A 15,928-nucleotide genomic window follows, 5' to 3' on the forward strand; every position below is an offset into this window, starting at 1 on the left:
CATCTAGCATCATGGGGAGGTGGTGCTCTTCCACCGTGGGTAGAGAGAGGAGAAGGGTCACGGGAGGGGTTTGTCTAGATTGAAGTATGGATCATATATTTCCAATAATTAGTACAGTTGGCATATTTTTTAAATACTGGACATTAAGATGCATAGGAGCTCAAATTGCCATATAAATACATGTTATTTTATTTTTTAGTTTATGAAGTGTTCTGGTGCTCAACAGATTGACTTTTCCCTTGCTGACCGTTTATTTTGGGGTATGCCTTCTTTCATTCTTTCTTAATGTCAATATGTTTAGTTTCTATATTGCAAGTAAGATTGACAGGAATCGCTCTATATACGTTACATCAATCCATGTTGTGGGTTAGAAGAATGTACTATAGTGGTCCACTTCACAAGAGCACAAGAACTAAACTCATCCAAATCATCAAATAATCTCATGACCCCTAGCCTGCAAGGAGAGCATGTAGGTGCCAAAGAAGCATCGATGAGTATTTAGTTAGTGGTCCATAATCAAATTTGAGTTCAAATAGTTACAAAGTTGGTGAGTGGTGGTGGCATTAGTTTTAGTTACGTTAAAATTTAAGTGCAATGGATGGTTAATTATGAGATGAGTATATACGAGGTTAATTATGAGATGAGTATATACGAGGCAGCCCACGGTTTAGTTTAATTTCCTCAAAACATAAGGGTTTACATAAATAAATATATATATATATATGTATATGTATGATTTGACCAATAGTTCCTTGACTTAAATAAATAAAGGGCAAGAATCACTAAGCAAAATTTGATATCAAGAGGAAACAAAACTTTTGAATTCTTACAATAATCTAACAAAGGACACAATGTTTATGATAGGCATTTCAGTCTGGCGAACGTCAAATAACCTGTGTGGCCTTTAGCTTCCATACACGGCTTAGCCATTGGTACGGAAAACCATTGACTTTCTGGCACATTGCCTGCATCACTTGATCGCTGTCTCCTTTTACATGGAGGAGCCCCAACAGAAACACCATCATCCCCCACCCCCTCCCCCCGGTAGCTGTCCATTTTTACTTCTCGAACTTCATATGTGCGAAGGAGTACCTCAAAAGTCCTTATATCTGCATCCAATATGAGCATGCAAACATACATACATTGTGTAAAGTAAGCCATGAATTGCAACACAAACCACTAAGGCAACAAATAGTTTTACAAGAAAATCTTACCTGTAAAGTTTGATCTTAAAGTTTCACATGATCGTTGAACCTGCTCGATGCATGGGGAGAAGGAACACATGATCCCATCTTCTCTCAACATATTCGCAACTGAAGGAATGGCAAGCCAGGGTTGAGGTAGGTCCAGAAAAACAGCATCTGCCATCCCAGAAAACTCATTTGGAAATCCTTCACCCTGAATGTCTCTTACTCCTACAGTAACCAAGCTGTTTAATCCTGTCTTCTCAAAATCTTCCCTGTAGATATTAAGATGTAAAATTTTGAGTCACAAGGTAAGTTATTTCACAACTTAGTCAAGTCTTAAAACCAAATGAAAGTAAACATTTAATCATATCACAAGTTCGCAACTCAAAATCTGAACCATAGAAATTTCACATATCTACCAACAAATTACAAATCTATCTTAATATTTAAGAAGTTCAGAGAACAATCAAAATATTAAAGAAAGAAGCACATGTTAGCGTGAGTCTCAGGTTTCTCTCCATCCATGGCGAGGAGGTGTAAATCTGTGCAGAAGCTAGCCAAACAAGATATTATTCAAGAGCTCCCTTCATCCAATTCTCTTATTCCGTCTCCAGATCAGGAGATTGCTAAGGAGGAGGGTGGTGTTGATGCGATTCATGGGTCTGGACCTAGGGATTTCAACGATAATGCGATTAGGGTTGATGCTGATGTTGTGTAGAAGGAATCTGACCCAAGGGTTTTTGAAGCTCTTTCGAGGGGGATTCATCCTTCTGATGGTGAACAGGGTCCGTTATCTTGGGCTACTAAGGTTGAGACTGGGAATTTCCAAGAATCGACAAAAGCAAATTGGGCTAGATTTAAAGAAACTCTCCCTTCTTATGGTGGTATGCAGTTGCAATTCTCGAAACCAATGCATAGGGATGGTAAGCTCGTTGCTAAATTGGACTTGGATGAGATTAAAGTTGAAGCATCTTATTGGAAATCTGCTTTGATTTGTGTTGTGATTGGAGCTAATCCTCCATTAGCCATTTTTCAAGGATTCATCAAACGGATTTGGGGCAAACTTGGTATTGAGAGAGTGGCTCGCCTGAATTCAGGTTTCACAATGGTGAAATTTCGAGATGAAGCTACGCGTAACTTGGTTCTGGAGGCTGGTGTGGTTCACTTCGACAAGAAGCTAGTCATTCTTCGACCTTGGACAACGGACTTAGACTCATTGCGATCAGTAAAAACAGTACCAGTGTGGATTAGATTACCTGAGCTTGGATTACAATATTAGGGTGTTAAGTGTTTGAGTGCACTTGTTAGCACAATTGGGAAGCCAATTTTGGTGGATAAGATTACCAAGGATAGGACCATGTTAAGGTTTGCCCGAGTCTTGGTGGAAATGGAAATAGCAAATAAGCTTCCTCAATTTATTAGCTATCTCAATGAGCGGGGACAGGTTATGGAACAGTCGATTGAGTATGAATGGCTTCCAACCAAATGCTCTAATTGTAAGAAGCTGGGGCACTCTTCAAGCTCTTGTAAGTTTGAAGCTGGAACTGTCTGGAGGAAGAAAGAATCTCAGAGCATACTTGAATCTGATCATCAGAAGGTTGAGGTAGCTGATAATTCGAAGCAGAGAAGTTCTGAAATGCTTCAGAAGACTCCTCAAGCATCTGCTCAAGATGGTGCTGGGTCGAGTGATAATGGTTGGGCTATTCCGAAAAGGACTGGGCATGTGAAATTTGTGGTTCTGGTTGCTTGTGATCAAATTAGAAACTCTTATAGTGCTTTGCAAGAGACTCGGAAGACTCTGCCTCAACAGGTATTCACTACTAATCTGAATGGAGTTTTGCAACATACTATGTTGGAATGTTAGAGGTTTGAATAGGAAGAATAAACAGATGTGAGTGTTGGATGTCTGTAGATTGAATAAGGTAGGTATTGGGGCTTTAATTGAAACTAAAGTCAAGGAGGACAAAATTAAGGATGTTATGAGATCTTCTTTTACTGATTGGATGTATTATAGTAGTGAGTGTCTAGAGGGCAAAATTTTATTGATTTGGAAATCTCACTTGGCTCAAGTTGGTATTATTCAGGAGACTTCGCAAATGTTGCATTGTCAAGTTTGAATTTGTAGTAGGAATCAAGACTTTTGTCTCACTATTGTTTATGGTTCTAATAGTTTAGAATCTAGGAGGGTTTTGTGGAATGATCTGGCTCATGTGCAATTACCTATAAAACCGTGGTTAGTCTTGAGGGATTTTAATGCAGTGTTTGATATCACTGATCGAATGGGTGAGAGGCCTATATCAGGGAAGGAAATGGAGGATGCTCAACTGGTTGGCTCTCGGGTTGGTTGAAGAAATGAAGGTTATGGGACCTTACTTTTCTTGGTCTAATAACCAAGATGGAGGGAATCGCATTTATTCTAAATTGGACAGGATATTCTGTAATGAGGCTTGGGTGGATTTGTTTCCGTTGGCTTCAGCTTTTTCCCATTGGGAGGTGGTATCTGATCATAGTACCCTGCTTATCAAGCAAGTTGAAGTCCGAAATCTGGGAATTCAGCCATTTCGCTATTTTAACATGTGGTCTTCTCATCCTCAATTCAGAGATATTGTGTTAGGTAACTGGACCAAGCCTATCTATTCTAGGGTGGTTGTTTGACAAAACTGGCTGAGAAACTGATTAGGCTCAAACATGTGCTAAAGAGATTCAACTGGAGGGTTATGGGGGATGTTGGGTGTCATTTTGAAAAAAGTAAATCTATTCCAGCAGGCCCAGAATGATTTGTTTGCTGATCCTAGAAATGCCTCTTTGGTCTCGACAAAAAGAGCAGCTTATTTGGATTATAGAAGGCAAGAGAAAATTTTTGAGAGCTTTTTTCGACAAAAGAGTAAAATCACTTGGCTTCGTTTTGGGGATGACAATACGTCTTATTTTCATGCTAGTTTGAAGAAAAGGAAGATGACCAATCGCATAGTTTCTTATATTTCAGATGATGGCTCTCTTGTTGATGATTATGGAAGGTTACTCACCATTTCCTTCATCATTTTCAGAGCTTCCTGGGCTGTGCGGATAGAGCTAATGGTCATATTGATTTGCAAAGTATCACTTGTGGTCCGGTATTAGATCTTGATTCCCAACTGGACCTAATTAAGCCCTTCTCTTTTCATGATGTTAAAGTGGCCCTCTTTAGCATTCATCCAGTCAAAAGTCCTGGTCCTGATGGGTATGGGGCTGGTTTTTTCAAAGATATGTGGAAAGATATAGGCAAGGAGGTTTCACTGGCTGTCCTTGAGTTTTTTGAGACGGGTATAATTCCCCAAAGTTTAAATGATACTCTTTTGGTGCTTATTCCGAAGGTGGACCAGCCTTCTAATACTGCTGATTTTAGACCAATAGCTTGTTGTACTATTATCTATAAATGCATTTCTAAGATGCTTTGTAGTAGGCTCGCTTCAGTTCTTCCTTCTTTGATTAATCCTAATCAAAGTGCGTTTATTAAGCATAGATCTCTTGCCTACAATGTTCTTATATTTCAAGATTTGATTAAGGGGTACAATAGGAAAAATAGCTCTCCTAGATGTGCTATGAAGATTGACCTTAGCAAAGCGTATGATTCGATTAATTGGGACTTCTTGGAGAATTTGTTAAATGCTCTTTGCTTTCCTAGTAGATTTATTCATTGGATCATGATTTGCTTAAGAGGTACCTCCTATTCATTATTGTTAAATGGTAGAATCCAAGGGCAGTTTAAGGGTGGCAAAGGGCTTAGGCAAGGAGATCCTATCTCTCCTTTGCTCTTTGTTATTGTGATGGACTACCTTACTCGAATGTTAATCAAAGCCTTCAAAGAGAAAGGTTTTAGATTTCATCCTATGTGCAAATCTCTCAACCTTGTTAATCTTTGCTTTGCGGATGATTTGCTTATTTTTTGCAAGGCTAATTCTCAATCTGTGCAGATTTTTCATAAAGCGCTAGCTGAGTTCAACTCGGCTTCAGGCTTGTCTATCAACCATAGTAAATCTTGTATTTACTTTGGTGGGTTGTCCGATTCTGCTAAAGTTTCTGTTTTGAGCTGTACTAATCTGAAGGACGGTTCCTTTCCTATGAAGTATCTTGGTGTCCCTCTTAGGCCTACCAAATGTAAGGCCTCTGACTTTGAAGTTATCCTTAAGAAGATTAGAGTGTGTCTAAATTCCTAGGGCAGCCGAAACCTGTCTTATGCTGGTAGGACTATGTTAATTCAATCTGTCTTGTTGGGGATTCGAAATTATTGGATGAATATTTTTCTGTTGCCTCAGCATGTGGTTAGAGATATTGATCGGTTGTGTAGAAATTTCTTGTGGGGTGAGAAGGGATCCCGCAGCAAATTTCACCTGGCTTTTTGGGAATTTGTTTGTCGTCAGATTATGGAGGTCTGGGTTTTCGAGAAGGGCCTGTTTGGAATAAGATATTGCTTGCAAAGTTTCTCTGGGCTATTTCTTATAAACATGACCAATTGTGGGTGAAATGGGTGAACACCATATATTTAAAAGGAGTGCCAATCGGGGACTATACTTTGAAACAAGATGATAGCTGGTATTGGAGGAAATTGATCAAACTAAGTCATATTGTGTCAGGGCCAGCTTTGGCAGCTGCTGTAGTGCACGGACATCTAAGGTTGGGTAAGCTGTATACTCAATTTATTTCTAGTGCGAAGATTGATAATGAACGTTCAGTTTGGTGTAAACTTTCAGTTCCAAAGCATCGTTTTGATCTGTGGCAAGCTGTCAATAATCACTTGCTCACTAGAGATTTACTCCATATTTCTCATGTGAACATTCCTTCTTTGACCTGCCCTGTTTGCACTCAGGTTAATGAGTCTCATTCGCACCTTTTTTTTTAGTGCAGTTTCTCTGAGAAGATCATGCAGGCCATTGCTAGTTGGTTGGGAGAGGCGATTTGGCTTGGTAATCTTAATGACTGGCATGTTTGGTTGGCTAGATGTAAGCGAGATTGGCTGGGCAAGGTGGTTTTCGCTTCTCTAGCCGCTGCTGTCTATTTTATCTGGTTTAATAGGTACAAATGTTATTTTGATAATAGTTGTTATTTTGTTTCCGATCAATTGATCTGGTTTTCTATCAAAACCAGGGTGTTTAATTCCAATACTAGGAAGTTGTCTGCTAGAGAGAGACAAATGTTAGAGTTTGTTTCTAGTTTGTAATTTGATTGGGGGAGCTCTTGCTCCGGCCTTTGTTTGTAACTTGTTGGTTTGATCAATAGATTTTCTTTCTTGATAAAAAAAAAAGTTCAGAGAACGAAATTCCACACTGGGCAATCTATCAAGCACATAATGACATTCATTACCTAGTTATTAATAATTAGAAAGTACAGAGTAAAAAATTCTACACTAGGAAATCTACCAAGCACATGATAATAACATTTATTACCTAGCCGAGGCTGCCCTTTGTTCATGGAAATCAAAAGTATAGACATGTCCAGTGGGAGCTACTGACCGTGCAAGTGAAGTCGTTAAAGAGCCACTTCCGGTTCCGGACTCAAGAACCACACAGCCAGGAACTAGTTCCAAAAACATAATCACAAAGCTAATATCCGCAATGTAGAGGATCTGGGTTCTGTGGCTTAGAACCAAAGTCCATAACTCAGGAGTTGGAGCCAACAAATAAATAAACCCACCCTTGTTGCTAAACACTTTGGTCCCGAAGGGCTTGCCAATCCAATCTGAATGTTTAAATACACCAAATCGATTCTGAAGTACTAATCCCTCACTTACTTTCACAGCTTTCATGTTGTCATGCCTTTCATAAGTTATTACTAAATCTCCTTCACTAATTAAACGATTAAAAGATAACTTCTTTGCAGAATCAAGGGGAAGCATCCTTTAAAATCTGAAAAAATAAAATAGTAAATTATTTGCCAGTGCAACTACTCAAATCTATGTATTTGTATCTATTCATAAAATAATAATCATATTTAATCATCAATGCCGAATACGAAATTCAAGCATGAAAACTCCGTTACAGAAATAAATAAATAAAAATTGTAGCGAGGAAAACTACATAAAAATTCAAATATATATACTAAAAAGGAGTTTAAACAAATCTTAGTGTCGCAATACTATATAGCATAGGTCCATTAAAGCATAATTAAATTACGAACAATAAATTTAGGAAGAAAATTAAAAGTGAAAGAAAGAACTTGATAAAGCGTACCTTGAAATTTTTAAGCTTTTGTTATGGTTTAATTGATTAGGAAAAGTTAGAGGTTGTTTGAAGAGGCTTTCTGTGAGAAAGAACAGAAGAGAAGTAATGAACGACTAAACTGAGCGAAGGAAGAAGAAGGAATGGGCTAGGGCTTACTGAAAAGAAGACTGGTCTGGGGCAAGGTTGTAGCCGATTTTAAGTGTTTTATTATTATTATTATCATTATTATTTTAAATATTTAACTTTTTCTAATAAGATAAAATGTTTTTAAAAATAATTGGCTGAATGGTTTTAAATTTTGAAATATTAGTTTGGAATTTTAGAATTTTAAAATTAAAGTTTTGTGTTTATATGATTGGATAGCTGCCTTCCAATGATAAAATAGAATGGATATAAATAAAATATATATTGCTTTCAATTTTTATGAAAAGTTTAATATTTGTTTTTTAATTTAAGTTTTTAACATTTGTTGTATATTATTTTAGTGGGTATATTAAATTTCTAAACCAATAACTAATAATAATCAAATTAAATAGGTATACTAATCTGTGTCCTCAGTTTTCATTTATATCTCTTCTATATAATAAGTGTGTACATAATGAAAATTCTTGACTTTAACGGTTTTTTATTTTTTTAATGTTAACTTTAACGAAATATTCTTATATTTAACAAATTACTCTTATATTTAATGGTAGTTTGTAAATATTTAAACTTAAATAAAATAAAATAAATAATTAAAAAATTAAAATAAGATATTTTACAATGATAATTATTTAAAAATAATAAATAATTAAATAAATTAAAATGTGATATTTTTCAGAATTTTACAATGATAATTATTTTAAAATAATAAAAAATTAAACAAATTAAAATATGATATTTTTAAGATATTTTACAATGATAATTATTTAAAAATAATAAAATCATATGTTTTATAACTTAAATAAAATTTAACTAAATTTATAAACTCACTTATTAAAATAATATCATATTAAACATATAATATAATCTACTGTGAATTAGCAACAAATTACTTTTTTTTTTTAAAACTAGCAAGAAACTTATATTTAAAATACACGTATAATATTTAATATTACATTAAACATATAATATATAATCTCTTGTTGTCACTCTCAAATTCAAAGACTAGAACAAGCATAAATTTAAACAAAAATAAATAAATAATTTAATTAAAATAGGATATTTATTTCAAAATTTATATGACATTAATATAAATTTAATAAAAATAATTAATAAATTATATAAATAAAACTAAGCAAATGTGCATATTACAAGTTACTTGTATCTAGTAAATATATATATATACTAGGTGCAAGCAATCTTATCCCTTAGTTTTATTTAAAAAATTTGTTAATTTTTTTTTTTAAGTTTATATGATTGTCATATAAATTTTAAATAAATAAACAATATTATATATAAAAGGATGACATAAACATATCATAAGAAAAATTAAACCAAAACATTGTTTATGTTTTTTTAAAAAGAATATAATACGATAACATTTTAGATCACAAACAACCTTATTTAATATACAAAACATTCATGATATTATTCAAATCACACATCAATGATTGGAGAATAAACTTTTTTATTCTTGATAGAAGATAAATGTTATTTTAATTTCTTATTTAGTTACACAGTCATATTATTTGTACACACACGACACTTATATATAATGTATTTATTATGTACTATATATTATTATAATAATAATAATTTATAATATGTTAATTTATATTAATATAATTATTAAATATCTAGTTTTGTATTAACTATTATTATAATAATATTTTATAATATTTGAATTTATATTAATATAAATACTAAATATTTATTCTAGTAAAATTTTATAAAAATTAGGATTAAATATTATATGTTATATATTATTATAATAATAATATTTTATAATATTTGAATTTATATGGATATAATTAATAAATATCTAGTTTAATATTAAACATTATTATAATAATGATATTTTATAACATTTGAATTTATAATATGTAATGTTTTATAATATTTGAATTTAATAATGATATTTTATAAATTTTGAATTTATATTTATATAATTAATAAATATTTTATTTTTTAATTGGATTTAAAAGTATATTTCATTAAATATTTGGAATATTCCGTTAAAGTTAACAAAAGAAACCGTTAATACCAATAATTTATGTTATCTACACACTTTATATATATACTAGATACAAACAACGTGCAATATGCATGTTTTTTTAGTTTTATTTATAAAATTTATTAATAATTTTTATTAAATTTATATTAATGTCATATAAATTTTAAAATAAATATCCTATTTTAATTAAATAATTTATTTATTTTTGTTTAAGTTTATGTTTGTTCTAGTTTTTAAATTTGGGAGTGACAACAAGAGATTATATATTATATGTTTAATGTAATATTAAATATTATAAGTGGATTTTAAATTTAATTTTCTTGCTATTTTAAAAAAAAACAATTTGTTGCTAATTCACAGTAGATTATATTATATATTTAATATGATATTATTCTAAAAAGTGAGTTTAAGTTTAATTAAATTTTATTTAAGTTATAAATGTTGGATTAGCTTATACATGATCTTTATTTATTTTCATGTATATCTAATATTAAACAAATTAATACGAGATAGCCTAATACATGTTTCTAAAATTGAATTCAAAGAGAAACAAAGAACAGAATACTTACAGTATACGCAGCGGAATTAAAGAGTCATTTCTTCAGTTTCTCTAACTCTTGTATCCTCTCTGTCGCAAAGTATTATCAAGAAACTGAACCGATCTTCTATTTTCTTCACAATCTTCCAATGTATCCTTAGAACCACCTAGACTAGTGTAGGCAATTCTCAACACATGAGATAGATATATAGAGAAGAAGAGAAAATAACAAAGTGGCTTAGAAAATGACTTATGTTTAGAGAGAATCTAAAACTATCAAAAAATCTGACTTGTGACTTATCAAAATTGTGTTTTGACTTCTCTCTAAGCACTCCTTTTATAGACTCAATTAGGTCATTTAATTTAATTAAAAAATCAATAAAATAATAGTCATTTTGAAGCCCTAGGTTGAAATTATCATGGGTTATAAGCCTGTGAAATTTCTCATTTGATTATAAGCTCATTGGACTTAAAATCAAGGTCTGTATTATTTTCTATTGATTTAATTAATTAAATCATTATTTAAATCCTTTATCAAATTAATTATTTATAATTTGAACATTGATTTAAACTTATTTATTAATTTAGATACCAATTTATCTTAATTAATAAATCTGCCATAATTTCTCTTTTCTTCTCAAAATTACACAACTCTGTGAAACTATCCAAAATTGACCTGGTCAACTTTGATAATTCTAATTGATGATTAAATCAATTAATTGAGACTATCTAGATGATTTTATCCAAGGTACAATGGGGACCATGAGTCTATGAAATCAAGCTCCAATAAGTTATCATAAATCTAACAAATAAATTTACTAACTTATTAATTCCTCGTAACTCCACTATAGATTCGGAATTGCACTCTTGAATTCATAGAATGCTCTATAACAAATATAGATACGCTATCAATTATCAATTGTTACAACCATAATTGTCACTTAATCCTCTATAGACGGTCTACAATAAGATGGGACTAAAATACCGTTTTACCCCTCATTGTATTTTATCCTTAAAACACTTAGTTTCTTGTAAATGATATTTCAGTAAATTAATTTAATTACTGAAATGAGATCTCAATCATTTAACACATTGAACCAAACTAAAAGGAAATCATCGTTTCACTTCTTCATCAGAAGCTATAGATGTTCATATCTATGATTAACACTCCCACTCAATTATACTACTGAGTTCCCAAGATGTAAGTATGGGCTAGTCCGTAGAGTAAGCTGGTAACGAACAAGTCAAAGAACTCAAATAATATAATCAGTTAGAATACTAACCACTCAGAATTGAGATTGAATTGACCTATGGTCAACTATATGATATGACTAGAATAGATAATAACGGTATGTTTACTTATCTTATCAACTATCAATATCGGTCCTGTCCGATGTAACAAATACATCGGATCTTATCTACTTTGCTAATGTTCTAGAAAGAACATAACACTGTAATTTGTAAGTAGATCATATCGTAGATTGGCTAGTCAATGTAAATCCGGTGCACTGACTAATCTTAGGACTAACTTATTTTGAACATATAATCATATTTATATTCCACTGTAATTACGTCACTATAAATAAGATTAGCTATATGCTCGGGATTTAATAGAAGTTTATATTAAACAAATAATCATGAAAATAAAACATGTGAGCAAAGTGATTGACCAAGTCAAAAAATGATTTCTATTCTTTTATTGATAATAAAATGAGATTACAAAGAATTTGAGTTTTAATTAAGACATAAAACCCTAACAATAAAACCTATGATTTTATTATTTTTAAATAATTATCATTGTAAAATAACTCAAAAACATCATATTTTTATTTGTTTAATTATTTATTAATTTAAAATAATTATCATTGTAAAATTTCTCAAAAATATCATATTTTAATTTGTTTAATTATTTATTATTTTTAAATAATTATAATTGTAAAATATCTCAAAAATATCATATTTTAATTATTTATTTTATTTTATTTTATTTAAATTTAAGTGTTTACAAACTATCGTTAAATATAAGAATATTCTATTAAAGTTAACATTAAAAAAATAAAAAACTGTTAAAACCAAGAATTTTCGTTATCTACACACTTATTATATAGAAGATATATATATACTAGATACAAGCAACCTGCAATGCACGTTTGCTTAGTTTTATTTATAGAATTTAATCATTATTTTGATTAAATTTGTATCATTGTCGAATAAATTTCATATAAATAAACAATATTATATATAAAAGAATGACATAAATATATTAAATGAAAAATTAAACCAAAACATTATTTATAATATTTTTAAATATATATAATATGATAACTCTTTTAAACATAAATGATAATTTTTTTAATAAAAATTAAGATTATGTATTGTATATTATTATTGTAGTGATATTTTATAATGGGTGCACTCTTAATGGTTACTACCCATGGATGGTTACTTTGATATTAACTATTGGATTAAGATCAATGATTCATATTTATAGTTGTTAATTAATATTTCTAAAAATAAATTTTGATTTTTTCAAATTTTTGGAAGGGTTACCTAATGAAAAACATGTATTTATTATGAAAATATAATATTGTAAACATTTCATTTTTCAAATACATGTTAATTTTTTAATATAGCTAGTATCTCTCATTGGTTGGAAACAATATTAATTATGACGAAAGCAAAAATTAAATTCGAAATTAATGTAGAAAAAAATATTTACTAGCTGGTGACTTGCTATAGCAAGTCACTATGTTGCCACATCATTATAATTGTTAGTACTCATAGATGAGTAGTAACCATTGAGAAGTCTTCAAATTTATAATATTTAAATTTATATTAATATAAGTATCAAATATATAGTTTTATATTACATATTATTATTATAATAATAATATTTTATAATATTTGAAGTCATATTAATATAATTAGTAAAAAATTAGAACAATATACTATTATAATAATTATATTTTATAACATTTGAATTTGAATTTGTTGTCCGTGTTTTAACCACCCGACACGTGGCAAATAAGAGTAATTAGCGACAAGTCATGAAGTTCTCGGAGTGTGAACTCTTCTAGGAAACCCAGTCCGGCCAAGTCGTGGATGTCTCCATGTGAGGCCACGCCTGTAGCGTCTCAAATTTGCTAATAAGGCTTAAGACATTAATTAGTGTGCCTGAAAGGCAATAAGTGATTTATTATTATAATATGTGAATTTTGATGAGTATGTGATTAGAGATGCATATTTAGGTGAATTAAATATGCATGTGGGCCCCGTTTTGATATTAGTGGCATGTTTTTAATTTTAGCCCGTTGAGGGCATAAATGTAATAATTGTGATATATCTATGTTGCACGATCTGAGACAGTCCTAGGGAGCGGTTAGCTAGAAAGTCACAACGGGGTTGAAAACCCAACTCGGGGCAAGTCGAGGGGTATTTCGGGTATTTGACGTTTTATGTGGTTATCAGGTTATGGAAATAAATATTTGAAGATATATTTGAAGTTAGAATGTTTAGGAGGGAATATTGGGGAAATTTACCATTTGGCTCTCGGGGACGTTTTGGTACCCCGAGCCTTTGAGATAACCTTAGAAACTTAAGTTAAATAAAACAAAGTTGAGGAAGTGTTCAGAAGCTAAGGAAACCAACCCTCTTTCTTTCTCTCTCTCTCTCTCTCTTGGAGTTTTCTCCCTTTTGAAAGCTTGGAGACTTTGATCCATAGGAGAGTTTTGGCTTGGAATTGAAGCTGGCTGTGATTGGGGATTGGCTCAGGGCCAAGTTATCAGTTAAGGTAAGGATTCTAGCACTTGATTATCTGAATTGTGTTTGAATTTCTGCTGGTGTTTCAAGGTTGTGCATGTGAGCTAGGTGGAGAATCACTCTTGTGTTTTAGATGAGATTTGGGGTTAATTCTTATTAGGTTTTGTTGCTGAGATTGTGGTAAAACTTTTGTGATGATTAGTTTGAATTATTGGATTGATTTTTGGGGTAAATTGGCTGGGTTTTCGTGGTAAAAATGGAGGATTTTTCTGGGTTTGAAGGGTCGGGTTGTGGCATTGTTCTTGCTGAGCCACGACCCTCTAGAACAGGTTGGAGGCCAGGAAGAGGGGCAGGCTGCGGCGCGCCTGCCCTGTTTTGGGGTTGGGGGTCTCTGGTTGAGGCAGGCCGCAGCATGGGCTCATGGGGCCGCGACACTTAGTGTGTTTTTGGGCTTTAAGAAGGTTTTAGGCTCGGGATGGATTTTATCACCTGGATTGATATAATCCAATGTCTTGGGGACTAGAATTATGACCCAAAGTTATTTAATGGATTAGAACTTGATGGATGGATATTGTTAATGCGTTGTGACTAGGGTTTCATCTTGGCTCAGACTAGGGGATAGTGCTCGGGGCATCGGTGCTTGGAAAGCTCGGGACACAGGTAAGAAAACTGTTGTACCCATAGAGCAGGGCAAGGCCCTATAGCTTGTGTTGCAGGGCACGACCCTATATGATTGTGTTGCAGGGCGTAGCCCCATTAAGTGTGTTTATACGTGTTTAAGTATTTGTTTAACTATGCTATGTGTGCATATATGTGAATGAACAGCAAGAGTCGGGAACAGCGAGGGCCAGGAACGCCGAAGGCCGAGAACGGCAAGGGGTCGGGAGCAGCGTTTAGCACGCGGAGTGTGAGTTGCCAGGGCGAGACCCTAAAGGATACCTGGGATATCCTCACGGTGTAGACCGCGAACCTAGGGCCTAGTAAAGTGCCTGGGACGGCATGGTCGTATGTGTTTAGCCTGTTGGCGATTGATTATGTGTTGAATGAAAGATATGCATATGTTATTTTCTTGTATGAGTTTTCTTGCTGGGCTTCAGCTCACGGGTGCTCTATGGTGCAGGTAAGGGCAAGGGGAAGGTCGACCAACCATGAGTACGAAGAGCGTGAAGCGGCGTGTACATGTTTGGCCTGCCTGGCTGCCACGACTAGGGGTATTTTTGGGAGACGCTTATATTAAACCTAGTTTTGTCGTTTAGTCGATTTTAATCATATTTTGGAATTGTAATTATTTCTAAATAGTATTTTGGGATCCCAAATGTTAAACACTTTATAATTTTCAATGAATGATTATATTTTCAAATTATGTGACTTTGCTTATGGTTTAGCTACACTTTTGTCTTAAAACCTCGATTAGCGAGTTACTTGCACGCTTTAAACTCACTTAGTAACAACTCTAAGGAAGTAGGGCGTTACAACTTGGTATCAGAGCGAGCCAAGGTTTATGGTTCCTGGAGATTGATCGAACATGTACGCTCGCTGTCAGTGACAAGCTCGACTTAGGGTTGGTTGGTAATGATTGAATTATGTCTAATTATGTGCTTAAACGCCCTGTTGCCTGCTTATTTTATATAGAGCATGATGAATGAGTTAACATATGCATGATGTCAGGGCATGGCCCGTTGAGTGTTATATGCTATTTGTATGTTTTATGGATTGTTGTTATGGTTGGCTGATGTGTTTGGGAGGTGGTTTAGGATGTTGTTATCATGCCTGATAAGCGGCGTCGTTGATTGCAGACATATTGTTGAGATGCCTTGACAATCATCTAAACTCCGCGGCAAGCTCCGCCCCGATGTCTGCCCTCGAGGCGAGGATGTCTCCAGGTGAGGTCACGTCCCGAGCCAATATCCAAATCATGGATGTCTCCAAGTGAGGCCACACCCCAAGGCCTGTCCTCGAGGCGAGGATGTCTCTAGGTGAGGCCACGTCCCGAAAGGCTCTCTTCACTCACCCATATCTCAGGTTTAGGATTCTGGTCCTCAGACCTGGAGTAGATGTCAGGTGTCAGTCACTGCAGGTATGGGCCACCAGA

General features: G+C 33.1%; 1 protein-coding gene across 2 annotated transcripts; it reads right to left on the minus strand.

The window, feature by feature from the left end:
- Window positions 1-736: 736 nt before the first annotated feature.
- LOC133818177 (uncharacterized) lies at window positions 737-7,575 on the minus strand. 2 transcript variants are annotated; one of them, XM_062250903.1, is made up of 4 exons: window positions 7,394-7,575; window positions 6,677-7,069; window positions 1,215-1,459; window positions 737-1,109 (listed from the first exon to the last, which is right to left on the minus strand). In XM_062250903.1, exons 2-4 carry the CDS (start codon window positions 7,057-7,059, stop codon window positions 856-858), a joined length of 882 nt encoding a protein of 293 aa, XP_062106887.1. In that variant the 5' UTR covers window positions 7,060-7,069; window positions 7,394-7,575; the 3' UTR covers window positions 737-855. The 2 variants fall into 2 exon arrangements, with proteins under 2 accessions (XP_062106887.1, XP_062106886.1); XM_062250902.1 differs by having other exon boundaries at window positions 6,611-7,069; window positions 7,394-7,573.
- Between the last annotated feature and the right edge of the window lie 8,353 nt (window positions 7,576-15,928).

The sequence above is a fragment of the Humulus lupulus genome, chromosome 2, assembly GCF_963169125.1.
Source record: "Humulus lupulus chromosome 2, drHumLupu1.1, whole genome shotgun sequence".
Taxonomy (NCBI): domain Eukaryota; kingdom Viridiplantae; phylum Streptophyta; class Magnoliopsida; order Rosales; family Cannabaceae; genus Humulus; species Humulus lupulus.

Coding starts and splice junctions, on each gene's coding strand:
- LOC133818177 (XM_062250902.1), bottom strand. CDS start 7,059: ATGCTTCCCCTTGATTCTGCAAAGAAGTTATCTTTTAATCGTTTAATT. Junction 1,460..6,610: donor CAAAGGGCAGCCTCGGCTAG/GTAATAAATGTT, acceptor TAATATCTACAG/GGAAGATTTTGAGAAGACAG. Junction 1,110..1,214: donor TTTAAGATCAAACTTTACAG/GTAAGATTTTCT, acceptor TATTGGATGCAG/ATATAAGGACTTTTGAGGTA.